Source organism: Notamacropus eugenii, chromosome 6 (assembly GCF_028372415.1).
Source record: "Notamacropus eugenii isolate mMacEug1 chromosome 6, mMacEug1.pri_v2, whole genome shotgun sequence".
Classification (NCBI taxonomy): domain Eukaryota; kingdom Metazoa; phylum Chordata; class Mammalia; order Diprotodontia; family Macropodidae; genus Notamacropus; species Notamacropus eugenii.
Window position 1 is genome coordinate 120,346,896 of NC_092877.1, and position 27,029 is coordinate 120,373,924.

General features: G+C 36.9%; 1 protein-coding gene and 1 long non-coding RNA gene across 13 annotated transcripts in view; one reads left to right on the forward strand and one right to left on the reverse strand.

Moving 5' to 3' along the window:
- The window catches only part of CENPC (centromere protein C), a 69,171-nt gene extending 44,113 nt beyond the window's left edge, over window positions 1–25,058 (reverse strand). For 4 of the 12 annotated variants that reach the window (XR_011969653.1, XM_072620896.1, XM_072620895.1 and 1 more), the window contains exons 1-8: window positions 24,604–25,058; window positions 22,492–22,538; window positions 21,457–21,527; window positions 20,601–20,698; window positions 18,046–18,160; window positions 17,067–17,352; window positions 16,456–16,659; window positions 5,903–6,774 (exon numbers count right to left, since the gene is read on the reverse strand). Coding sequence is in view for 11 of the 12 variants with exons in the window: in XM_072620896.1 (XP_072476997.1) it covers window positions 5,903–6,774; window positions 16,456–16,659; window positions 17,067–17,352; window positions 18,046–18,160; window positions 20,601–20,698; window positions 21,457–21,527; window positions 22,492–22,538; window positions 24,604–24,621 (1,711 nt within the window). In the remaining variant the exon portion in view is untranslated. Of the gene's footprint in view, window positions 1–5,902; window positions 6,775–16,455; window positions 16,660–17,066; window positions 17,353–18,045; window positions 18,161–18,888; window positions 18,972–20,600; window positions 20,699–21,456; window positions 21,528–22,491; window positions 22,539–23,014; window positions 23,364–23,481; window positions 24,015–24,201; window positions 24,311–24,603 lie in introns of those variants that run through there. The other 8 variants (XM_072620897.1, XM_072620893.1, XM_072620902.1 and 5 more) reach the window with 8 other exon arrangements.
- On the forward strand, window positions 25,024–26,786 carry LOC140511730 (uncharacterized). Its single transcript, XR_011969654.1, has 2 exons — window positions 25,024–25,159; window positions 26,615–26,786. It is a non-coding gene; the product is annotated as an uncharacterized lncRNA (long non-coding RNA).
- The last annotated feature ends 243 nt before the right edge of the window (window positions 26,787–27,029 follow it).

Below are 27,029 nucleotides of genomic sequence, written 5' to 3' on the forward strand. Positions count from 1 at the left end.
GAAGGCTTAAGAACAACTAACACAAAAAAATATAATCCACCACTGATGCAAAAGATAACTAAAAAAGCACTAGAGAACTTTAAGGAAAGTGATATACAGAAAACTATCCAGTGAACAAAAAAGATAATTCTCAGCTGTATTATTTTAGCTAATAAAAACCAAAGATAGGAGAAAGAAGCAAAAATCATTCTATTTTAAAGTTGACCTATAACCTAGAATTTGTGTATAATAAAAAACAACAGAGCTGGCTGGGCATAGAAAGGGTTAGCATGGACAGAAGAAAGAAAACTAAAAACTATTTTTAAAGTATTTTTAATATAAGTACTTAGTATGTGGTCAATATTATAAATGCTAGGCCCTTCAGGGTAGGAGAAAATTTTTAAAACAAACCCTGCCCATAAGAATCTTATAATCATGGGGATGGAGCCAAGATGGCAGATTAATAGCACAGACTTTCTAGAGTGCTTCCACCAAGCCCAGTCAAATACCTGTAAAAAATGGCTCTAAACAAATTCTGGAGCTACAGAACTCACAGAATGATGGAGTGAAGCAAATCTCCAGTCCAAGACAGCCTGGAACGTTGCTGGGAAGTACCTATCACACCACGCTGGGAGCAAGAGCGCAGTTCAGTGTGGGCTGCAGGTACACAGAGGGGACCTGAGTAGGCCTTGGGGAGACTGAATCTCTCCCATATGTAGTGGTTTCCAGACTTCATGACCCCTCTAACACTGATGTTAAATTGGAAGATTAGTGGGAAAAACTTGTAGAACCAGTGCAAGAGAATGGACTGCTCCAGCCCCAGCCCCAGGGTGGCTGAGGCAGGAGGGAGCAGAGGAACCAACAGCAGCCACAGCAGCAGCAAGGGCAACTGCAGCCACTGTATCTAGAGCTCCAGGCCCACAGACTGTGGGTGAACTCAAGCAGCTGACAGTACAACCCACCCCCACTGGAAGCAGAGAACTACCTTGACAAAGAGGTCAAAAGTCAAGTAAATGGCTGGGGAAATGAGCAAAAATTGGAAAAAGAATCAGACTATAGAATCTTACTTTGGTGACAAGGAAGATCAAAGCAAGCAAACAGAAGAAAACAAAGTCAAAGCTTCTCCACCCAAAGCCTCCAAGAAAAATATGAATTGGTCTCAAGTCATAGAAGAGCTCAAAAAGGATTTTGAAAAGCAAGTAAGAGACATGGAGCAAAAACTGGGAAGAGAAATGAGAGTGATGCAAGAAAATCATGAAAAACTAGTCAACTGCTTCTTAAGGGAGGCCCAAAAAAATGCTGAAGAAAATAAGACTTTAAAAAATAGACTAACCCAAAAAAGCCAATGAGGAGGAAAATGCCCTAAAAAGCAGAACTGGCCAGATGGAAAAGGAGATACAAATGGTCACTGAAAAAAATAATGCCTTAAAGGTTAGAATGGAGCGGATGAAAGCTAATGACTTTATGAAAAATCAAGAAATTATGAAACAAAACCAAAGGAGTGAAAAAATAGTAGACAATGTGAAATATCTCACTGGAAAAACAACTGACCTGGAAAACAGATCCAGGAGAGACAATTTAAAAATTATGGGACTGCCTAAAACCTAATCAAAAACAGAGCCTAGACATCATCTTTCATGAAATTATCAAGGAAAACTGCCCTGATATTCTAGAACCAGAAGGTAAAATAAATATTGAAGGAATCCACCAATCACCTCCTGAAAGAGATTCGAAAAGAGAAACTCCTAGGAATACTGTAGCCAAATTCCAGAGTTCTCAGGTTAAGGAGAAAATATTGCCAAGCAGCCAGAAAGAAACAATTCAAGTACTGTGGAAATACAATCAGGATAACACAAGATCTAGCAGCTTCTACATTAAGAGACTGAATGGCTTGGAATATGATATTCCAGAAGTCAAAGGAGCTAGCATTAAAACCAAGAATCACCTACCCAGCAAAACTGAGTATAATACTTCAGGGGAAAAAATGGTCATTCAATGAAATAGAGGACTTCCAAGCATTCTTGATGAAAAGACCAGACCTGAAGAGAAAATTTGACTTTCAAACACAAGAATTAAGAGAAGCATGAAAAGATAAATAGGAAAGAGAAATCATGAGGGACTTACTAAAGTTGAACTGTTTACATTCCTACATGAAAAGATAATATTTGTAACTCTTGAGACTTTTCTCAGTATTTGGGTAGTTGGAGGGATTGTATACATATAGACATATGGGCACAGGGTGAGTTGAATAGGAAGGGATGATATGTAAAAAATAAGATTAAGGGGTGAGAGAGGAATACATTGGGAGGAGAAAGGAAGAAATGGAATGGAGCAAATTATCTCATAAAAGAGGCAAGAAAAAGCTTTTTCAATGGAGGGGAGAAGCAGGGAGGTGAGAGGCAAAAAGTGAAGCTTACTGTCATCACATTTGGTTTAAGGAGGGAATAACATACACAGTCAATTTGGTATGAAAATCTATCTTACACTACAGGAAAGTAGGGGAGAAGGGGATAAGTGGGGCGGGGGAGTATGATAGAAGGGAGAGCAAATGACAGGAAGGAGTAATTAGAAGTAAACACTTTTGGGGAAAGACAAAGTCAAAAGTAAGAACAGAATAAATGGGATACAGGATAGGATGGAGGGAAAAATAGTTAAGTCTTTCATATGGAAGTCTTTTGTATAACTCCACATGTATAACCTATATTGAATTGTTTGCCTTCTCAGTGGGGATGGATGGGGAGGGAGGAAGGGAGACAAGCTGGAACTCAAAGTTTTAAAAACGAATGTTAAAAATTATTTTTACATGCAACTGGGAAATAAGAAATACAGGTAATGGGGTATAGAAATCTATCCTGCCCTACAAGAAAATAGAGGAGATGGGGATAAGGGAATGGGGAGGTATAATAGAAGGGAGGGCAGACTGGGGGAAGGGGTAATCAGAATGTATGGTATCTTGGGGTGGGAGGGAGGGGAGAGATGGGGAGAAAATTTGGAACTCAAAATCTTGTGGAAATGAATGCTGAAAACTAAAAATAAATATATTTTTTTAAAAAAATCTTACAATCAAGTTGAGATGGTATACATTTGAAACAAGTAAAAAAACTCACATATCAAAATTACGCATTGATATGACAAAATAGTAAGAAGTGTAACATACATAGTATATTCTTAAAATGTTTGCAAGCCATAAATAAAAAAGAGTTAGAAGAGATCAATAATAAAAGGCTATGACGAAAGAATTAGAGCTTGTCTAAAAGGCAAATGTAAAACTAGGTGACTGCAGTCATTAGCACAGAAGTGATAACTAATACCATGAGATAAGGCAATGCCTCCAAAGGACTGAATGCAGAAAGGTCACAAAAAGAATGTGTTTTGTTTGCTGGGTAAATCACCCAGTTTGAGGTGGTAAATCACCCAGTTTGAGGTAGAAAAAGAACAAAAGAAACAAGGAATTATAGTCAAAGAGGCAAGCAGACAACCAACCAAAATGTTTGATACTGAGGGGACTATTCGACTAGATTCTCACATAGAAACAGAAACCAATACTTCATCATGTTAACAAAATATTAAAACAAAATACAGAGAATAACTTAATTTAGAGGGAAAAAAAAGAAAAACATAACCACCTGCCTTGGGTTCATCTACCTGAAATCAGAGAAATTGGGAGGGAGAGAATTCTGTAAAATTTCAAGCTCTCTTCTTATTCCTTTAGGTCTTTCTAAGATTCTTTGCTATTAAGCTGTAGAATTTCATAAAATTTTGAAAACAGAATAAAAAATTCAAATTGTCCAGAAAAATAATAAAAAGTATTTCCCTTAATGATACTAAAATTAGACTGAAAGTATGTCTTTCACACAACCATCTTTGAGGTAGGTAGCCACAATACATAACTGATATGGGTCTACCAGCAAGAAGAGCAAGTGAAAAGTCACAGAGAGACAAAATAGGAAGTCAAAGATGAAGATCTCTTATAGAAAAATTATTCAAGGAAAAAAAACAGCTCTAAAGCAAGGTTAAGTTATTTAGGATAGGGCTGCCACTAGATAGTAAATGGATCCATTAAAGATGTAATAGTACCATAGTACTACTCCCTAATAGGGACTACATTTTGTCTTTTTCCTTCTCTTATCTTTTTCTCCAAATCTTTACTTTTTCTATATTCCCCAATTACCTTTATTTACTGGTTTTTCTTTTTCCTTATCCCTTAGACTAGTTTAAGGAACCCATAAATTCTGTTCTAGCATACTGAAGCTGTACATAACCATTAAAGAATAAAAAAAAAGTTAATAAAAATTAAGACTGAAATAAACCAAGCAAAATATTAATCAAATGTGCACAAGCTTTTAAAAACATGAAAAGGAGACAGTCTAAGAGATACTGGATTTCAAGTGAAAAGATGTAGTTTCAAATCTTGGATTCAGATATTTGGTCGTACTTAATGGATGACCATTACTGTGAGTTCCTTGAGAGCAAGGGGTATCTCTTACCTTTCTTCATATCCCCAGCACTTAGCACAATACCTGGCATATACAGTAAGTGCTTAATAAATGTTTATTGAATACGAAAAAAAATGGTGTCCCACAGACCCATTCAAACAATAATGTAGAAAGGAATGTTATCTATGATGCAAAAGAAAGCTAAAAATGTTACTTCAGGGACCAATTACAATTATAGATGGATTAAGGACAAGGTGACAGAATCAGCTCTAAGACAGAGATGAATAAAAAGAATACACACAGGTGACGTTTACATAGTCAGAAATATGAAGCAAGTTTGAACAAGGGCTGAAACAATAGCTAAGGATCACAACGGTTTGCCTTAGGATCCAGGCAAGAACAGGATAAATGTGGATCAAATGGAGCCAACATAGATGGCTAGTAGGGATGACAGAGAAGGAAGACCTAAAACTATTCAAAGACATGGCAAATTAGTGAACTAATTAACCATTCAAATTACCAGACTAGGACTAGAAGCAACAAAAGGCAAATGAGAACCTCAGTGCCAAGTATGAAAAGGCAAAGAGAATTTTCCAGTCGCCTGAAAAATCATTTATATCACAAAAACTGGTCATCTAGCTCAAATTTGTAATTTTATGGATAAGAAAACTGAGGTGAAGATGTTAAGTAACTTGCTCAAGATCATATAACAAGTGACACAGGCAAAATAATTGTGCTTCTATCAATGTCAAATCAATCAAACAAAAAACAATAGGAAGCATACTATTTGCAAGGCACTGAGCTAGACAGGAGAGAAACAAAAACAAAAAACGAAACAGTTCCTACCACTAAGAAGTTTATATTCTATTAGTGAAGAAAACACATATACAAATAAGCACATACAAAAACACATAAAATAAATATAGGATAGGGAGAGGAAGAGTACACTAAAACTAGCAGCTGGGGCGGGGGGCCACAGGAAAGCCTTCATGTACAAGAATGATAACAATAGCTAAGTTATGAAAATAGCTTAGGATTCTAAAAGATGAAGCCAATGAGGAAATGCACCCAAAAAAAGATATAAAACCGGTACAAAGGCAAGTTGATAGGAGGTAAGAATTTCCTACATAAACAACAGCAAGAAGGCCAGTTCAGTTGAATTATAGAATGCATAAAGGAGAAGAATGTATTATAAAGCTAAAAAAGTAGGCTGGAAAAGTTTCAACCAAAATAGCCATCAGGAAGTCAAGGGAAGTTGAGTGATTTTTCACCAAAATTAAACAAGCATTAAGTGGCAGGGCCAGGATTTTAACACAAGCCCTCTGATTCCCAATTTACTGACTTTCCACTGTAGTATGATGCTTCTCATTCATACTGAGAAGGCTTTATTAGTTGCTTTTCAATTCTCCAATTCAGTTCCTGTTGGGCAAAGTGTGACCATACTTTCACCTTTGTCTTTTCCCTACCATGTACAGTCAAACACTTACCAGCAGCAGACAGCATTTGCTTTGCAGAGTGACCAGATTCTGCTCTTTCTTCCCGTTGTCCCAAACTTCTGTCACATTCCGCTTGTAGCTCACCTTGATCTCTTTGTGAAACATTGAATCCTTTCTTCTTCCTCTGCTCCATGCCATGCTGCTTCATATCTACTTCACACTTATATTCTCTGTTCTGGCATTTTCTGAACTTTCTTCTTTCTGTAGTTTGTGATCTCTTCATTGAGTTAGTTTTGGATTTAGTGGTTCTTAAGGCAGTATCTACAGCAATATTTTGTTCACTAGAGGAACTATCTTGGTTTTCTTCAGCAAAATTAACTATAACTTCATCAGATTGTCTATTATCTATTTGGGTCTCACATTTTTCATTCTGGCGTTGCACAACAGCCCTTTTATTTTCCAAAAATTGTTCTGATTCCTCAGAATATATTCTTTGTCTTGTGGAATTAGAAGCATTTCCCACTTCACCAGATAAACTGTCTAATTTTTTTCTTTTAGAGGACTGTGATTTCTCCACTGCTTGAGTTTTATGTTTTACGGATTTTGACGTCTTCTCTCCATTAATAACATCTGAAATTCCATTCTCGGTATCAGGGTGTTTATCACTGGCTGAGTTGCAAAATTTTTCTCCTTTTTGTTGATCTATCCTTGACTTTTTGGTTTGCGTGTTCTGGGAGTTCTCCACTGGGGTTGTCTTGCTCTGTTTCACAGACTTTTTATTTTTATTAGGTATTAAAATCCAGTCTTGAGAGAAAGAGCCATCTGATTCATCAATTACAAATTCATCATTTGATGATTCTAAGTCCTTTGGAAGGGGAGAAGGAGAATGGATCTGTGACGACGACACATGCCTAAGAACAGAACTAACAGAGAGTACTGTGTCATTAAAAAAGTTTAAAGACAAAAAAAACCCCACTAAATTTTATCAGAAAGATTATATATATAGAACATGAAATTTACCCATCCTTTTAGAACCACAACAAAAGTCACCTCTCAGATGATGCCTTTCTGGATCCTCCCCATCATCACATCATCCCTAGTAAAAAATATTCTCCTCTTCTTCGGGTCTCAGAAAGCGTTTTTAACACCTCTTATGCACTTATCTACTATTCTGAATCATAATTAGTAATAACAAGGGGGTAATCTGAAAAGGCTTGTAAAGAAGGTGGCACTTAAGTTGAGCTTTGAAGAGAGATAGGAATTCCAAGAGGTAAGAGTGAATAGGGAAGGCATTCTAGACACAGGACAGCCTGTACAAAGAGCATATGAGGTAGAATAATGTGAAACTGATTTCAAAAATGGTCGAGTCAAATTATGAAGGTTTTTAATGCCAAAGACATGCAACAAAACCCACTGAAGCTTTGTAAACAGAAATTATATGATCACACCTGTACTTTAAGAATAAAAACTGGTTGATAAATGGTCAAAGTATATGAACAGGCCGTTTTCAGAGGAAGAAATTAAAGCTATAGTCATATGAAAAAATGTTCTAAAGTACTACTGATTAGAGATGCAAATCAAAACAACTCTGAGGTACCATATCACACCTATCAGATTAACACGACAAAACAGGAAAATGATTAATGTTAGAGAAGATGTGGGAAAGTTGGAACACTAATTCACAGCTGGTGGAACTGTGAACTAATCCAACCACTCTGTAGAGGAATTTGGAACCATGCCAAAAGGGCTATAAAAATGTGCATACCTTCTGACCCAGCAATACTGTTGCTAGGGCTGTATCCCAAAGAGATCATAAAAAAGGGAAAAGGACCCGCATGTACAAAAATATTTATAGGAGCTCCTTCTGTGGTGGCCAAGAACTGGAAATCAAGGGGATGCCCATCAATTGGGGAATGGCTGAACAAGTTGTGATACATGAATGTAATGGAATGCTATTGTATTATAAGAAATGATGAACAGGAGGACTTCAGAAAAATCTGGAAAGATTTACATGAACTGATGCTGAGCGAAGTGAGCAAAACCAGGAGAACACTGTACACAGAAACAGCCACAGTGTGCAATGAATAACTGTGATAAATTTAGCCCTTCTCAGCAATGCAAAGACCTAAAACAATTTCAAAGACTCATGATGGAAAATGCATCCACATCCAGAGAAAGAAATATGGAATTGGAACGCAAAATGAAGTAGAATATTTTCTCTTGTGTTATGTTTTGTTTTGTTTCAGTTTTTCTCATGGTTATCTCATGTATTTTAATTCCTCTATGCAACATGACTAATGTGAAAATGTGTTTAATAAGAAAGTATGTTGTGTAGAACCCATAAAAGATTGAATGCCATCTTGGGGAGGGTGTGGGAAGCGGAGAGAATTCAAAATATATGGAAGTGATTGCCAAAAACTGAAAACAAATTAATTTTTTAAAAAAAAGAATAACAATTGGTGGCTTAATGGAATATAGAAATAAAAAGAGACTAGAAGCAAGGGTTACTACACATTTATTAATTTTTTATGCATTCCTCTCCCTCCATCCAACCCATAACGAAAGGAATGATGTTAATTATATTTAAATATCCAGACATTTAGGAGTTGTCTGCCAAAAGAATAGGTGTGAATAATTTCTTGCTATAGATCTGATTCTCATCAACAAGGAAAAACTGCTTTGCTAGGGTTAAAATGATGGAAATCTTGAATGGGAAGTAACTACTCCACTTTAATAGATGTGACAGGAAACCTAGACACAATATGACATGAACTCTAGATTTTAAGAGCACAAATTTCAAAGGGTTAAAAGATGAGACTTCATGACCCAAAATTCAATAACAGAAGTTCTTAAGAACAAAATGAAGAAGACCCAAAGAGGAAATACTGTGATGAGAAGGAAATGATTCCAACTGAAAAAATGCACGGTCTAAATGAAAGGAAAACTATATTTAGGGTCAGGAGACCTGGGTTTATATCCTGCCTCAGACACTTATTAGCTGCTTCACCTGCACTAAATTCACTTAACACCTCAACTTTCTCATCTATAAAATGAAGTTGTTTCACAAAATCGCTGTATTAAAGCAAAAAAATCCTGTGACCTTAGGCCTGGAATAGTCAGTTTTACTGTGGATATCGGGCTTGAATTGTGCTCAAGCAGGATTAGGATGGAATGGTATAGAATGAATTGATTTTAATAGGTGGAATGGAGAATAGACACCAATAGTCACAAAAGATGGTAGAGAGAAAAAACTGGTACATTTATTATGGTGTTTATATGAAGGATAGGTAGCAAACGGGAAGACAAAGCCTAGTTGCTTCCTGAACTCAAATCAGAAGACTCAGAGGAACTACCTCTTTGAGTGCTGAAATAAAAATAGCAAATTATGATTGCTAAAAGTCATTTTCAGGGACCACTAAAAGACTATGGAGAATTAGACAAATACTGCAGGATTATAAAAAGAAAATTACTGTCCCAATTTCCAAAAGATAGAAGAGAATGGAATCCTCCAACTATAGGTCAGTGAATTTAACTTTTAATCCTAGCAAAATTCTAAAATGTGTTGCTAAAGGGTTATAGTAAAAATCTAGAAAAGGAAGTAGTGATTACAAAGAGTTAACATGTCTTTATCAAGAACATGGCAGATTATATTATTTCTATTTCTGTCTGCTACTAAACTGATAAATCAAAGGAACAGTAGCTAGATTTTATGACAATATTGCTGAATTTTCTCTTGCTAAAGTTTCTTGTGGACAAGATGAAAAGATATGGGCTAGATAACAATATAATTGAGTAGATTTAGAACTGCTGACCCAAAGAGTAGTCATTAATGTTTCAAAGTCAACTTGCAAGGAGATCACTAGTGTAATATCTTAGTGATGTCTGGGGCCTTAGTGCTAAATGTAAATGTAATGTTAAATCAAATTAAATTCAATTTTAGTACCTTTTGCATACTATTTTATATTGTTCTTCATGTGTTTCAAGTCTTGTCTGCCCAACATGATTATTAACCAATGAGAAGGTAGGGGAACACTGACCATGTCATCCATCTTTTGTAGTCTTCACAAAATGTAAAACAGTGGTTAAAAAAAAAAAAGGAGGTGCTCAAAAATACTTGCTGAATTGAATCCTGGAATTTTGTTCTCTTAAGCAAGTGGAAAGGTTTTCCTGAAATGTTTACGCTATTAATTTGTAGTATAAAGCAATTTTTCCTTTATAAAATGTAAAAAGCCTAATCTAAGTTTAAACAATCAGAAACTGTGAAAACAAATTTTAAGCCTTATTTCAAAATGAAAGGTTTGGTTTTTTTTAATCCATAGTTTTAAGTAACCAAAATAACCATCTATAGAATTAGATATTAAGCATCACAGCTTTTAATTTTGATAAGCAGACATATGCTTCTTTATGGAATAAGTATATAACTGTGATCTATATAATTGGAGAAACCTCACATCTGTACTAACTGGATATATTATAAATACATGTTATAAAACATCACCTGGGATATTTTAAGTCCTCCTTAATTGACCCCCATCTCACCTTTGCTTCCAACCTCCTCCCCCCCCAAGCTTCCGACATCTCCACCTCCTCCTTCCCCCTCTCAGCTGAGGATTTCACTTCTCACTTTACTGAGAAAACTGAGTCCATTCAAGTTTCTCCCATTCACCTGCATCTTCTTTCCTTCAGTATAAGAACAAGATAGCCTTCCTCCCTGCCAAGGACAATGGCTCTTCATGTGTCTGTTCCTATCCTCTCCCATCTTGAGCAAACTGAAATCTCAATCATAGTCAGCTTCCTCTCTACTACTTTAATACATGTGCAAGTCTCTCCCTTTCTTAAAAAAACCTTCACACCTCCTACCATCACATCAAGCCATCATACTATCTCTCTACTTCTTTTCTTGGCCAAACTACTTCTTTAAAAAGCCACCTACACAAGTGGCTTCTATTTCACTCCCTCACTTCTCAACACTTTGCACCTAGTCTTCTGACCTCATCAGCTGCTCTCTCCCAAGATTAACAATGACCTTTTAATTGCTAAATCTAATGGTCTTTTCTCAGTCTTCATCCAACTTGACCTACATGCAGCATTTGACACTGCTGACCAAGTTATCTACCAAGATACTCTTACCTCTCTTGGTTTTTGTATCACTGATCTCTACTGGTTCTTCTAGTTTTCTCACTGTCCCTTGTCCTTTGAAGGCTCATCATCCAAATCATACCTAACTGTGGGCATTCCCCAAAGTTCTGTCCTAGGAGTTCTCTTTTCTCTCTCCACTCTCAATAATCTTGGAAGCTCTCATATTTAACATTCTCCTCCATGCCCATGAATCACAGATTGCTATACCTAACTCAAGTTTCTCTGAGGTGCAGTCTTACAGCATGAGTTACCTACAGGACATTTCAAAGTGGATGAGTCAGACACAATTCAGACTAAAGCTATGTTATCTTTCTGCCCCAAACCCACCCCTCTTCTGTCAAAGGCACCATCATCGTGCCAATCACTTAGACTCATAACCTGGACCTTATCATTGACTCTCCACTTTCCCTCATCCCACGTATTCAATTAGTTGTCAAATCTTGTTGCTTTTACTTCAGTATTTCTCACTACAACAACCACCCACCCCTTTCTCTCTACCCAAAAAACAGCCATCTTAATTCAGACTGGCTTCTAGTCTCCCTACCTTATCTGTCTTCACTTGACTATCTGACACATAGCAAAGTGATTTTCCATAAGTACAAATCTAACCATACTACCCCAATTCAAATAGCTCTAAAAGTCTTTTGTAATCTTACGTATTTCAGTTCATCCAGCTAAAAATATGTTTCAAAGAGGTCTATAGGCTTCACTACACTGCCAAAGAGGACCATGACACACAAAAAAAGTTAAGATCCACTGAGCCATTGGATCAAATATAAACTCTTCTGTTTAGCTTTTAAAATCTTTTACAACTCAGTCTGAACCTATCTTTGCAGCCTCACCAGACCTTCTTCTCCTTCTTACAGCTTAAGTTCAATCAAAACGGCCTTTTCTTTCTCCTCCCCACATATAGCACTCCATTTCTCAGCCACATGTCTTTGCATTGTCTCTCCTCAACATCTGGAATGCACTTCATCATTAGCTCTACCTATCAATGTTCTGCATGAATCCTTTCTCAACTTCCCTCAGCCACTAGAGTCCTCTCTTCCAAATTACCTTGCATTTAATTATTTGGTATTTATTTGTATATATTCTTTTTTCATATTTTACATTTACTTACAAATATATAAATATAGATATAAATACAAGAATATACCTGTTGTGATAGCTCCTTGTAAGCTGGATCTTATTCTCTGTATCCATAAGTGACTAGCACAATCATGGCACACAGATTAAAAACACAGACTATGGAAATCGCTATAGGGAATAAAGATATACTCCAAAAGATCCAGCTTCTTGAATATAAAATTAAGCAAAAGAAAAAAGATTTCATTTATTCAAAAGAATTTCTTAAATATCTATTGTGAAAGTGACAGCAATCTCATTATTTGGCATATACCCCAACAAGGTCAAAAGAAGAAACAAAAGGTTTTAACTTTTTGTGGTAAAGGTTTTAACTTTCTGTGGTAGCACTGTAAAAAAAGGTTTTTTTAAATGTTATTTTTTCAAATCTGATCAATATAATGATCATTCATGACTTCAGAAGAAGTCCACCTCTTGGGAGAGAAATGATGAACTACAGACATGTATTTCCAAAGATGACCAATGTGTGAATGTTCTTGACATTATTTGTTACAAGCAAGGCTTTTTACTTTTGGGAGAGTGAGAGTTGTGAAAGGGGTAGTAATACAGATGCAAAAAGAAAGCCAATGAACTTTAAAATAGATAGATGATCGCTTCTATGACTATCTCCAAGAGATCATAAACATGAGAAAGAGTCTCACACGTACAAAAATATTTATAGCAGCCCTCTTTGTGGTGGCAAAAACTGGAAATCAAGAGGATGCCCATCAATTGGGGAATGGCTGAATAAATTATAGTATATGAATGTAATGGAATACTATTGTGTTATAAGAAATGATGAACAGGAAGACTTCAGAGAGGCCTGGAAAGACTTATGTGATTTGATGCTCAGTGAAAGGAAGAGAACCAGAACTCTGTGCACAGCAGCAACCACTGTGTGTGAGAGTTTTTTCTGGTAGACTTAGAACTTCATTGCAATGCAAGGACTGAAAATATTCCCAATGGTCTCTTAAGGCAAAATACCTTCCACATTCAGAGAAAGAACTATGGAATTCAATCAGAGAATGTAGCAGATCATTTTTTTGGGGTGTATTATGTTTTGGTTTGTTATATGATTTCTCCCATTCATTTTAATTCTTCCATACAGGATGACTATAGTGAAAACGTATTTAATAGGAACGTATGCGTAGAAGCTATATAAAATTGTATGCCGTTTCAGGGAGGGAGGGGAAAAAAAATCTAAGTTATATGGTAGTGATTGTAGAACACTGAAAATAAATAAAATTAATTAAAAAATAAAATAAAATAGATATATGAAACATTCTAAAATGTACAAAATAGAGGAAGTTCCCAAGAGAAAAGCACATGATCAAGACAGTACAACTCTCTTAAATTTAATATATGATGTCAAAAAAGAAAAAAGTTGTACATAATTAAGATTCACCATCTCATATACAATCTTTCTATATTCTCTGCATATGAAAATGTTCATGTTTGCTGTCTGTCAAGAAGAAAAAAGAATAAAACACAAAATGACAACAATGTAAATTTTAAAAATTGTTAAAAGACAGCAGAATCCAATATAATGGAAAACCACTAATGGCCCCCAAAGAACAGATAATTAAATATACTCCTCTTAATCTCAACAGAAAGGCAGATGATTAGTAATCAGAAAAATACAAATGAAATCAACTTGAAAATTCCACCTCACACTCAACAGATTGGCAAAGTTGGCAAAAAAGAAAATGACAAATGTTGAAAGCTATGAGAAAAAGAGGTATGTTAATGCACTGCTGAAGGAGATGCAATTTGGTCCAGTCACTCTGGAAAGCCATTTAGATGTGTACCCCAAAAGTTATCTGTGTAAACTCTTTGCCCCAGTGATGATACCACTATACCAAAAGACCAGTGGAATAATAATGATGATAATGATAAAGATGATGACAACAATAACAATGGATATGCATATTTACTCATGAATATGTAGATACAAGTAGAGGTATATACCTGTGTGAAAGCTCCTTGTGAGCTGGGTTTTATTCTCTGTATCCTAAAGTGACAACTAGGATTTTACATAGCAATTTGCATAGTATCTCATCTAAGCCTCATAACAACCTTGTAAAGTAGGCGCTATAATTAACTCCACTGTACAGGTGAAGAAAATGATTCTGAAAAGATTAAGTGACTTGCCCAGGATCACACAGTTAGTAAGTATCTGAGGTATGACTTAAATTTTGAATCCAGGTTTTCCTGACTTAAGTGCAGCACTCTATCCATTATGTTACATATTAAGAGGAAAAGCATTCACCCAAAATATTCAGAGCAATTTTTTGGTAGTGGCAAAGAAATAGAAAGTATAATGGTCATCAACTGGGGAATAGCTGGACAAATCATGGCATACAAATGTAACACTACCAAGCCACAAGAAAGGTTTGGAAATGTTTCAGAGAAAAATGGAAGGACTTATGTGAACTGATGCAGAGTGAAGTGAGCACAACCAGGGGAACACTTTACGTAACAACTTTGGATCAATGTCATGATCAACCACAATTCCAGAGGACCAATGATGAAAAATGCTACCCACCTCCTAACAAAAAAGTAACGAACTCAAGTTGCAGATTGAGATACACATTTTTGGAAATGGGTAATGCAAGAATTTGTTTGGCTTTACAATGAATCTTAATTACAGAAGTTTTGTTTCTTTTCTCTGTCCTTCCATAAGGTCAAGGAGGGAAAGTATAATCAACTTGAATGAACAAAAAATTTTTCATTTTAAAAATAAAAAAAGCAAAGGGCTTTCATAAGAAAGCACTGAAAATCCACAAAATGACGTTCAAAGTGACCAGTAGAGCCTGTCTTCAGATCTCTTAGAGGATCCTGAAGACTCAGCAGGGACTAAAAACTACCAGCATTCAAGCAAAGATACCATCCAGAGAGTTAAAGGTCAGCTCCAGTACCCAAATGACCCAGGTTGAGTTCAAGCAGAGCCTATCATCCCAAACAAAAGCAAAGTGAAATGAGGGCAGAGATGAGCCTGGTCCCGATGCATACGGTTGTCTCTTTATTTCCTTGTTATATGGCAAGTAACAAGGAAATAAAGAGACAACTGTATGAGTATAAGTCAAAAAATTCATACAGCAAAACAGTTTAACTGGAAAAGATTTTAGTGTTATGGTACAGAGGAAAATAAAAGTTGGACAAGTAGCATCAAGTAAGGTCATAAAGAGTCTCTGTTTCAGATTAATGGTTGAATGCTATATTATAGACAACTGAAAAACAGAAAAGTATCATGATAGAACTGAAAGATTAGCTACTAAGAGGGGAAATTTCAGGCCTGAGATAGGAAAATGCACTTGGTTTTATCTTCACATCTCACCTTCAATTTCTGATGTTCAATAAGTAGTCAGAAAGATACTTTTCCTCCATCTGTAGTTTAAGAGATTTTTAAAAGATATTCCTCATCTCTGCCTTTATGGTACCCTACCAGTCTTCAAGACCAACTCAAGTGCCACCACTTCCATAAAACCTTCAATGATCTTTCCACACCATAAACAAGAAATACCCCTTCAACGAACTGTGGAAATTTTCTTAGATATTTCCTATGTTCTAAATGGTATTACACAATTTTATTTGTATTTATTTTTGAATTTATATTTGTGCTTATTTTGTATTTATAATACATTTTATCTGTATTTATTTTTGATTTATAAAATAAAACAAGTATTCCAAAATATAGTGTAATTTTTAAAATTACCATGTGAAACTGCGAATCTATTATGTACAACTTGCTATTCCTTTAAAATATAGAAAAGTTATTATGCATATTTTTTTCCTCCCCTCCCCCTGCCTCCCTAGACATGGTTACTATTAAACACAAATATTAAATACAAATACATATACATGTATATGTAAAATCATTCTATACATATTTATATTTGTCAGTTCTTTCTCTGGATGCAGACAGTTTCTTCTTTCATATGTCCTTTGTAGTTAATTTGGGTATTTATAATAGTCAAAAATGACTTATTCGTTCAAAATAATATTTCTGGTACTGTAAATAATGTTCTCTCGGTTCTACGTATTTATGAAAAATATCTTATTTCCCCTAAAAGACTGCAAGTTACTTGAAGGCAGAGGAAGTAGTTAATATCTTTAATACTTAATATTTCTTTAATAAATGAATTTTCCAGACTTCTGAGTAAAAAAGGAATCATGTCCCCACAGCAAAATTTACACTATTTTTATACTAAATCAATGTTTCCCTGAAAAAAACCTGAATTATATGGCAATTTTAGATGGAAATAGTAAATTTCCAATACTTGTTATAGAATTTTAAATAGAAAATATATATTTTTCATCTCAAACCATAATCATTAACTCACCTGTTTCTACAATTCCCTTTTGCTGCTTCTAAAAGTAACGTCGAAAAACTCATTTGAGTTTTTTGTTGAATTTTCTGTTTTGGATCTTGTGTTATTTGCTTAGAAGATTCTGATTGTTTCCTCTTTTGACATCTTTCTGACACTTTACCATCTTGTTTTGCTTTCTTCACAGCAGACCAAACTGTTATATCTTCACAGTTTAAGCTATGGATTACAAAAAATAAAATGTATACTATATATATATGAATATTCAACTACATGAATGTTCAACAGCAAAGATCAGAATTTTAGGTAAATTATTGTCTCTGCACCTACACTATTATCCAATTACTAATGGATATGCGAAATATTTATTTTAAATTAATTTTTTTTTTTAAAGTTTCAAACTTTTGCATAACACACGTAGCCAAAATGCCACACTCTCTTCTTTTGTACCACAACTTTAAGCTCCAGTTTACTTTCATTCAAAGGTCTCATTCTTTCTTCCTATTGCAGAACTTTAAGTAAGATGCTAATACAGAAGCATTACTTTTTTCCTCAAAATCTGTTAATAAAAAAGACAAAATGTGAAAATGAAAATGCCATTATTTGAGAAGTGTAAAAAAGTTTACCTCTTATTAGTTTTAACACTCGATTTGGGAAGCAAAGGTTCTTGGACGACTGAATTTCTTAACATACAGCTCCATCTATCTTGAGTAGGAAGAGGAGTAGCTTGCTGAGGTAATGGTAATATCTCTGTTTCCTTGGCCAAAAGACCAGGTGATCCAACTGTTAAGTAAAATTCTTCAGTTCCACTTGAAGCATATCTTAAATTTGGTGTATTCTTCAAACCAATTAAATCACCTTGTGGCAATTTTTGAGGGATCTCAGAGGATGGGGCTAAGAAAAAATTATGAACTAAGAAAAAACTTTCATATTATTATTAAAAATAACATAAAACAGTAACTAAGAAATAATTTTCAAAAGACTAACATCTTGTTAAGTCTTGGAAACTTTAAAAATGCCTATTTTAAAGGAAAACATTTATTTGCATATCAGATTTTCTAACCTATATAATTAAATGAATAGATCTCCATCAATTATGTCCCTTAAAAATCACTGTTGAATCCATATAAATGTCACAAGTTAGCAACTTTTCAGGCGTAGAATGCTAGCATTTTATTTTCTTATTTACTTACTTATGAAGAATGACTACCCATAAGATACCTCCTCATCTCCCTTTCTTCCTTTAAAATTTAATAAAATCAAAGTCTAGCTGAACCCACCTCAGCAGAGGACACCAAGGGAAATGATCTTTTACACTTTTTGCTTTAGGTACAAAAGGTTAGAAAGAAAGGAAAAAAAATCAAAGCAGCCTCCCAAGATTCTTAAAAGCATTAACACTTTTGCAGGTTAACAGTCACCCAAGAGCAAAAATGGAAGAAAGCACAGAGGAAATGGCAAGATGTAATAATAAGTTTCAACACAGGATCTGGACTCTAAGGTAAACTTTGACTTCTTCAAAATTTTGCCCTAGAGCCAATCCTGAATTCAGTGCAGGCTTCAAATAACACCCCCCCTAACCCTTTCCCCATCCATATCATTACTAACCTGCACTGTTATTTGTCTGATTTTTTGTCACAACAGACTGCTGTGAAAAGGCTAAGGTATTAGCTTTCTTTTTCATTGAAGAAATCCTATCAGATTTTGAAGGTGATATCTTGCACTGAGTAGGAATAGGAAAAAAAATGAAGAAAATTTCAGTCAATTGCAAAATAACATTTAAATTCTAAACTAAAAGGCTGATTCTGACCAAATGTATTTCCTAAGGTTACCCATTCTTAAAAGAAGACTACTGATTCTGTATCAGAGGTTCCCAACCTTTTTTGGTCTGTTATGGAGCCCATTTCAGTCTGGTGAATCTATGACATCTTCTTGGAATGTTTTTAAAATTCAAAAAATACATAAGATTACAAAGAAACCTAATTTTAAAGTTACTAAATTTTTTTTGAAGTTCACATACTCCAGATTAAGAACCCATGTTCAAGATTTTATTTTAAATATTAATTTATCCTGAGAATTAACTTAATATATATGTTAAAATTTAAATACTTTAAAAGTGCTCTATTAACACTAATGAAAAGGAATAGGTGAAGTAACACAGTTCTTTAGTACATATATTAAAAGTGGTTCACATGGCAATCAACTGGAAAGCTCTACATATCTGACTCTTCTGTACATAACATTGGGGATGATCTCTGATCTCATCAGCGTGCTACAACTTCCACCAAAATAGGTTGATTACTATTCACCCCTTCTCATTCTTTGATTCCTACAGTGGGTCTACCCAAAAAATTAAGAAACCTTAATTTTATTGTTTTTACTCTGTACTAAAAGTAGTTTAATTCTGCTTATAATAGAAAGGGGAGGAGGGGGAATGATCATTTTTGTTACCTGCAAATCTCTTTCAAGTACTGCTTCTTTCTAATATTTTATCAATTAGCATTTATTTTCTAATTTTATCATACACACCTCACCTCCAAAAAAAAAAAAAAAAAAGCAAAGATAAACAAAACCCTTCTAATTAGTATGTAGCATCAAAACAAAATCCCATAACCGACCACATTCAAAAATTTATTTCTCATTCTGCATCATCACCACTCTGTTAGGAAGTAGGTATCATGCTTCATCATTGGTCTTCTAGAAACATGGCTGGTCACTGAATTGTAAGAATTATTAAGTTTTTCAAAGTTGTTTATCTTTTCAATGTTGCTATTCTATAAATTATTCTCCCTGTCCTGCATACTTTGCATCAGTTTATATAATTCTTCCTAGGCAGATTTGATGTCACTTCTTAAGGCACAATAGTATTTCATTTTATTCATATATTAAAATTTGTTCAGTGATTCCATTTAGTTTTCAGTTCTTCACCACTACATAAAGAACTGCTACAATTTTCTTAGTATATAGGAGGTCCCTTTCGTTTTTGATCCTTTGGGATATAAGCCTAGTAGGGGTATGCCTACATCAAAGCGTATACAAAATTTAATGACTTTTGACGTATAGTTTCAAATTGCCTTCCAGAATCTCTGGAACAATTCATAGCTTGAACAATAGTGCCTTATATGTGCATTTCTACGTAACAATAAAATCTAATAGGCAACAGCACAAAGGGAAATCATTCAAACTAACTACAAAATGCATAAGATACTCAAGTCAATCTACCAGATGCACAGAAAAGTTATACAGGTTCAATTACAAAGAGCTCCTTAAAGAAATAAAAAACTTAATTAAAATATTAAATAAATTAAATTATTGGATTATTATTTCTTTTTAAATAATTCAGTGCTTATGACAGATACCTATCAAGTGAGGAATGGCCAAACAAATTGTGGTACATGAACGGAATGGAATATGACCATGCTGCAAGAAATTATAGCAGAGAAAAAAAAATAGCATACACATGATACAAAACAACGTGATTATAACAATGTAAATTCAAAGAACCACCAAAAAAATTAAATTAAAATTTTAAAAAATTAAATAAATTTAAAATATTGCAAAATCACAACTAATAAGCATGTCCCCAAAGAAGATATGTGAGAGGACACCTCCCTCAACTCTTCTGGAGAGGTGAAAGAGTCTACAATCACGGAACATTTGCATATACTGTTAAGTTGTTTGTTATAATTGATGTTACATTGATTTTTTTGCTTTTGTTTTTAACTTTTTTAAAATTTGTTATTTATATGGGACATCCTTCTAGTACAGGGTATGGAAAAAAACTAGGGGAAATTAAGGCAATGTAAAAAATAGATATCAATAACATTTTTAAAAATGAAAACTAACTCTGATGATTAATGCTAATTTTAAGTAGCACAAGTCACAAGATTGGTTGGCCTAAGAGCAGTCTAATGACCTTCCCATATCACCAACATCTTCCCCTCCCTACTTCTCTAGAAAGGATATCTGCTCCCTCTGTGAGTTCCCCTGTATCTCATAGAATTTTCAGGTACATAATGTACAACTGAAACATGTAGAATCTGTTTGCTCCTATAAATCAGTGGAAAAACTAGACCAATTTTGCAAAAATAAGCCTTATAATTTTGCTGAAACGTAAGTTCCATTCCTTAAAACTAATATTGACCACTACCTTTTTAACTTACCCCTTCGTTTGGTGATGAATAAGAATCATTTCTTAATTTGAAAGGAGTAGAACAAAGAGTTGGACTTCCAGGATTTGTGCTAAAGCCAGTGTCAGAACCTTAAAAAAAAAAAAATCTAAAATTTAGAACTTAAAATACCATGTAAATGATTAAAATACAAAGGCTTTTTTGATACTCTTCATTTAATCTTAACACCAAAAAAACCAGCCATCTTTGTATAAGCCTGTAAGTATATAGCAAATCCAAGTATTTAAATACATTTGAAGACTGTGAATACAACTAAACTATATTATTTCAATGTGAACGTATGTACACACATACAGAAAAAGCATTAAAATAATGGATGTAAAGTTTTCTGACAGTTACCAGACATAATGTTATGATTTGTAGTACCTCTCCAAAGAAAAAATAAAGAACAATTTATGTTGCAACACTTTTCCTTGATGTTGGCTGTGTTGAAAGGTTTGGGATGAGAAAAGTAGCAGAGGAGATGGCCAGTGATAGAAGGGAGATCTATTCTTTTATAAGCTTTAGAAATAGAACTTCTGCTGTTTTCTCCCTATAAGTCTTACTTCATCATCTTAACTCTGAATCTTCAAAAGTAATTAAATACTTGGATTAAGAACCTCGAAGAGAAATCCAAGCACAAAAATCATCCGCATTCACTAGGTACCACGTAAAAAGTACAAACATCAACTGCCAAAATGAATACTGCATTTCAGATTATACTCTCAAAATCAAAGAAAAACATTTTTATAAATATGTTCATTTAAATATTTTATTTTTAATATTAAAGTAAGCTAAATCTTCATTTGTTCTAGCCATCTCCACATAAAAATTAGAAATACAGGCTTACTTTTTTCTTCAAAACAGTCTTGTATGTTTTCCAGTATGTTCTGCCCCTGCCATAGATCAGTATCAGGAACCCTAAAGTAAAAGAAAAGAGACAAGAGGAGAGTGCTTAAAGCACTTAAATTGTCATTTATAGCCTAGATTCCACTTCTCTATTTTAAAATTCTTAAATAAATTCAATTAGGAAGACATTGGCATGTTCACTTTATGAAAACTTGAAGAAAAGTACTTCAAGATCTAACGTTTAGTATCTGAAGTACTAAGTCCAGAAATAAATATTATATTATTTGAGTAAAGGATCATATGAATGCATGTCATTAAAGGAAAATATTGCTACTATTTACTAAAACTTTCACTTAAAATAACTTTAAAAGTCCTAAAATCACCAGATTTATAACTGGATCTTTAGAAATTATCTAGTCCAACCTGCTCAGTTTACAAATCACAAAATGAAGATTCTGAGAGTTTACATGCTTTATCCAAGATTATACTGGGAGTACTGCAAGTGATTTGGAATGTGAATTTTGAGTCCAATGACTCCAAATTCAGGGCTCCTGACAATGGATTTTACTAGAATATAAATTCCTTGAGAGAAGGAATAGTCTCCTTCTGCATTTCTGACAGGAACTGTTTAATAGGATCAGAGAGCTAAAAGGGACTTCAAAGGTCACCTACTCCAATCCTTCATGTTACAGAAACCCCTGAGGCCCAAGGAGGCTGTGGCAGGATCAAGGTTACATAGGTAATATTTGAACTCATGACCACTAACTAGAGTCAATACTTGTTTCTCTGTACAAATAAATACTTATTGAGTAGAAGAGAATACTTAAGAGGATAATATTCCCTTCTATTGGTATGAATAACTGAGATTTTACTGTTAAAAACATTTTCCCAGTCATCACTAAAGTATTAACACTTTAAACAAATCTTAAATTTAAAATCTCCTACAATATATTCCTTCCTTCAGAAAAACAAATGAGTTTATTCATTAACATTTGATACAAAAATCAAGTTTACAAAAACTTTTGTAAAACATCACCTAGAAGTATAGCAAAATCTTGTTCTGTAGCTAATTTTCAGGTGATCCTGGAAAAAAATAAAAGAATAAATTATTTACTAAGTTTTAATATTTGAATTATGTTTTAAAAAATACAGCTGAATTATAATTATTTAACTTGACCACATATGACAAGTTGACATGACTTCTCCTTATTAGTCTCCTCTAAACCCTTCTCACCTCAAATATCCCTATTTTTGTTGAAGGTCTTCCTAGTCATGTTCCCAGTTATCCTAATATATAACCTGAGAGTCATAGTAGAGCAGCAGTTCTTAATCCAGAATTTGTGAACTTTTAAAAATTTTTGATAATTATTTCAACATAACTAGTTTCTTATACCATCTTATATATTTAATTTTATGCATTTAAAAACATTATTTTCAGATCTTAGAGGATCTTAAGACTGACAAAGGGCTCCATGATACAAAAAATGTTAAGAATTCCTATTCTAAAGAATCTTCCCTCCTCTCCCATATTCAAAGTAGTCAAAGTCTGCCAAGTTTACCTCCAAACACTTCAAACACTAGTAGTTCCCTTTTTGTTCCACTCATGATAGCCACTTTCAGAGTAGTTCAGACAAAGGTCTCATGATCGTATCTCCTGAGAACTACTGTAATAGGTCTTCCAAACTGGTCTTCCTAATAGGTCTCCCTCCCTATAGTCTTTTTCTTCCCCAAATTTCCATGTAGCTGACGAAATAATCTTCCTCAGGCAGAGATCTATGTCTTTTCTCTGTTCAAAAACTATCAGCAACCCCAAAGTGAAGTAATGGTCTTATCCCACACTAAGTCTCTTTATACATTCTAGCTACATAGCGCTACTATATTTTCCAATACAAAAAAAAAAAAAAAAAAGTCCCTCTTCAAGCATTCATCTCCCTCTTAAGACCATTTACATATTTGTGTACATGTTAGGTAAGCTCCATAAGGGCTTTCTGTCTTTAATCCTGGCACATACACAGGAGGCACATACATATTAGCTGACTGCCTGACCCGGGAACAACAGAGAGCTGCAGACAGGATCTGGACAGGCTGACCTAGGAGGATGGAGCTGCTGAACTTGCTGAAGGTGCCAGGGGAGGGGAATATCAGTGAAAAGCAAGGAGTATGCCTCAGTACTGGTGAGGGCAGAGGGCAGTGCAGCATTCAGCACAATTTCCATTACTGCAAGAAGACGAATCAAGGGAAGAAGAGGCGACGCGGTGCCTAGGAGAGTGCTGCCTGGCGGAGCTCGTTCCACTTAATAAAGTCTCTCCTGGGCCTCCGTTTCCTTATCTACAAAACGAGGAGGCTCTCCGGCACGACGTCTAAAGCCTCCTCCGGATCGAAATCCATGATCTTAAGATGAAGGGACAAGCTGGCCCGTAATGACGGAAGGCGGAGCACCACGAGCTCCGGGGCAATGAGGGCGCACCAGAGGGCAGGCCGGGCGGCCCGGCCAGCTTAGAGAAGGCATTCATTCCCCCAGGTGACGATGTGCCGCGCACGAGGGGTACACGGACCGCTAACAACCCGGAGTTAACGGAATCGGGGGGTACCTCCCGCCCCGCCCCCAGCCGCCCTTCGTGAACGCCTGCAAGACTGCGGGCGAGACCGGGCCATAAATATGAACGATTCCATCTGAAATGCTCCAGTAACCCGTCGGGCAGTAAAGTCCGCGCTCGGTCCCCTTCCACCTCCTCCCGTCCGGTACCCGCGCTCGGCACGGCGCCCCGCCCGCCCAGAGGCTCCCCACTCGTATGCACCCCCTCAGGAGGGCTCGCTAGCCGGCCAAGTTCTCCCTGCAGGCCCCGCCCCGCGGGAACGCGCCTCCGCGGGAACGCGCCTCCGCGGGGGCGGGGAGGGCGGGGCGAGGCGGGGCCCGCCCTCCGAGCAGTCAGCCGGGTTACCTCGGCCCCAGCAGCGGGCGCCCACTGCGGGCGCCCAGTGCGGGCCCGCCCCCTCCCTGGCACCCTCTCTCTCACTCTTCCCACGTCGGGCTTTCCGCCGCGAGAAGAGCAGCAGGGCCTCGCGGCGGCCCGGGGCTCAGCCCGCCCCCTTTCCTCCCCGGCCCAGAGCGGTTTTTTTTTAAAAACGACCACCACCGCCGACTTACCAGGTCGGAGGAAGCCATGGCCCCACCGCAGCTCTGCCCTCATCGGCCCAAGTCCGCGGTGGGGAAGGGGGCGACGCGCTGACCCGCCCAAGCCAGGCGTCTCGGGATGCTCCTGGTGGACGTGGGGAGCCGACGGGCGTGCACGCCGCGGACACTAGAGTCAAGGTCTCCCACGACCCACGCACCGTCTAGGCTGTCCCCTCTACCCGACTGGCTCGCGGCAAAGAGAGGGGAGGAGAAAAAAAAAAAAAATTTGAGAATTGGATGCACATGCGCAGAAGCGGCTTCGCGCTCACTGGCCAGTGTCCCGGAAGAAATTTTCGGTTGAGGTAGAAGACGCCTCCTCCCTGGAGGAAGCGGGAAGTGCAGCCGCCACGCACCCTGCTGAGCCTGAGCTGGGATTGGCTAAGTTGTTGCCGTCGGAACCGCCCCTCCACTCGCTGACCGTTGGATTTGTTTGCGGCTCCTTGAAGCAGAGGCTGGTGTGTTGTGTGGACCCTGAGCATCTGAGCGAGCGAGCGTGTGAAGTCGGAAAAGGGTTTTAAGCGAGGGCCTGGTGTGTGTTAGCGGTGAGGAGTTCCGTGTGCGTGAGAAAGTTTATGTCTGTTAGCGGAGAGGAATGTTTTATGAAAGTGTGTGTGGTTCTGTGCGTGGGAGAGTTAGAGGGGAGGGACCCATGACAGTGTTACCGGAAAGGCGTGCGCGTGGGCGTGCCTACGTGTGTTCCTGTTTGCCTCTCGTGTGTGTGTATACAAACGATTATACTATTGTATATAATGGTGTGTCATCACATTCGTGTGAGAAAACCCCACGTGGAAAGCAACAGTCCTGAGGGATTCTACACTGTGCGCCTGGGATACATAAAGTGAGTACGAGATGTTTGCAGGAAGGGGGCCGCCCCCAGGGGGGGGGTCCTCCTGGACCCCGCCCCCATCCAGTCTGTTTCGGAAGTCTGTAGATTTCACTTTCGCCATATGTATCCACTGACTGCGGCCGCTCCAAGGGCGCGTCCTCATCGCACACCCGACTGCTGGGGGCTCTGCCCGCCTCATTTCTCCCCCGACTCCAGTCAGTCCCTAAAGGGAGCCCTCCCCATACATAAACGCACACACACACCCCCAAGACTCTGGTATGCCTCGTTACCTCCAGGATCAAGTACAAAAACCTGTTGGTCTTCCAAGCCGTTCGTAAGCTGTGCCCCCTTGTCTTTCTAGTCTTACACTCTACACCAGCCCCCAGTACTGTGCAATCTAGTGACACTGGCCTCTTGGGGGGGTCCTCAAAAAAGACATTGTCACCTCCCCACTCTATACATTCCCTCAGGCTGCTTTTGTTAAGTAAGGCAAGGTACTTTTGGAGCCAGGTTTTAGAGGGTGCTGAATGCCAGATTGAGGAGTTTTAAAGGATTGAGGAGTTTTTGCCCTAAAGTGGGGGCTGAACTTTTTTGTCTTGGACTGTTTAGGTGAAGCCTATGAATCCTTTTTTCGTTTCTTTTTTTACTTTTTTTTTAAATAATTGAAAGAAATGATAGTTTTATTATTTACAGAAAAGGTAAATGACAAGTTTTGGAGGTGGTGTGGGGAAAAATGACATTAATGCACTGTTGGTGTAGTTGTGAACTAATTGAACCATTCTGTAGAGCAATTTGGAACTATTCCCAAAGTTCTATAAAACCACCTGAGTGGGATAGGTTTAGTGAAGACTTCTCAGATTGTAATTCTTCTCCCAGGGGTGAGGTAAGACTGAGAGGCTCAATGTTACTATATTTTTAGAACAGAATAATTCCATATAAGGATATAAAACTGTATAGTACATTAGGGTCTCAATGATTGGATAAAGTTTACCTAATTCTTCAATGTCTTCATTTCAAAAGGGATTGGTTAGATTTTGTGTCTAGAATGTAAGATCATATTCTCAGCTAATCAGAATAATGGCCAGTGGTGGGGAGGGACTTTAATTAGGGTCTATATAAATCACTGCCTTTTCTTTGTCTTCTGCTTTCCTACTCCAGGTGAACTGCTGTAGGATTGTCCCGATTCTCGAGAATCTAGTAAATCAACATTCTGTCATCACTTTGAGAAGCCTCTGAGTAATTGATTTATGTAGGGACCTGAGCCATCCCATACACTTTGACCTAGCAATTCCACTACCAGGTCTGTGTCCCAGAAGAGAGAAAACAAAAAGGAAAAGGACCTCCATGAGCAAAAATATTTATAGCAACTTGTTTTGTGGAGGCAAAGAATTGGAAATTGAGGGGATGCCCATCAATTGGGGAATGGCTGAACAGGTTGTGGTGTGTGATTGTGATTGAGTACTGGCAGACTATAAGAAATGATGAGCAGGATGCTCTCAGAAAAACCTGGAAGACTTGCGTGGGCTGATACAAAGTAAAGTGTAGGAAGGATGCAGCAATATTGTAAGATGAT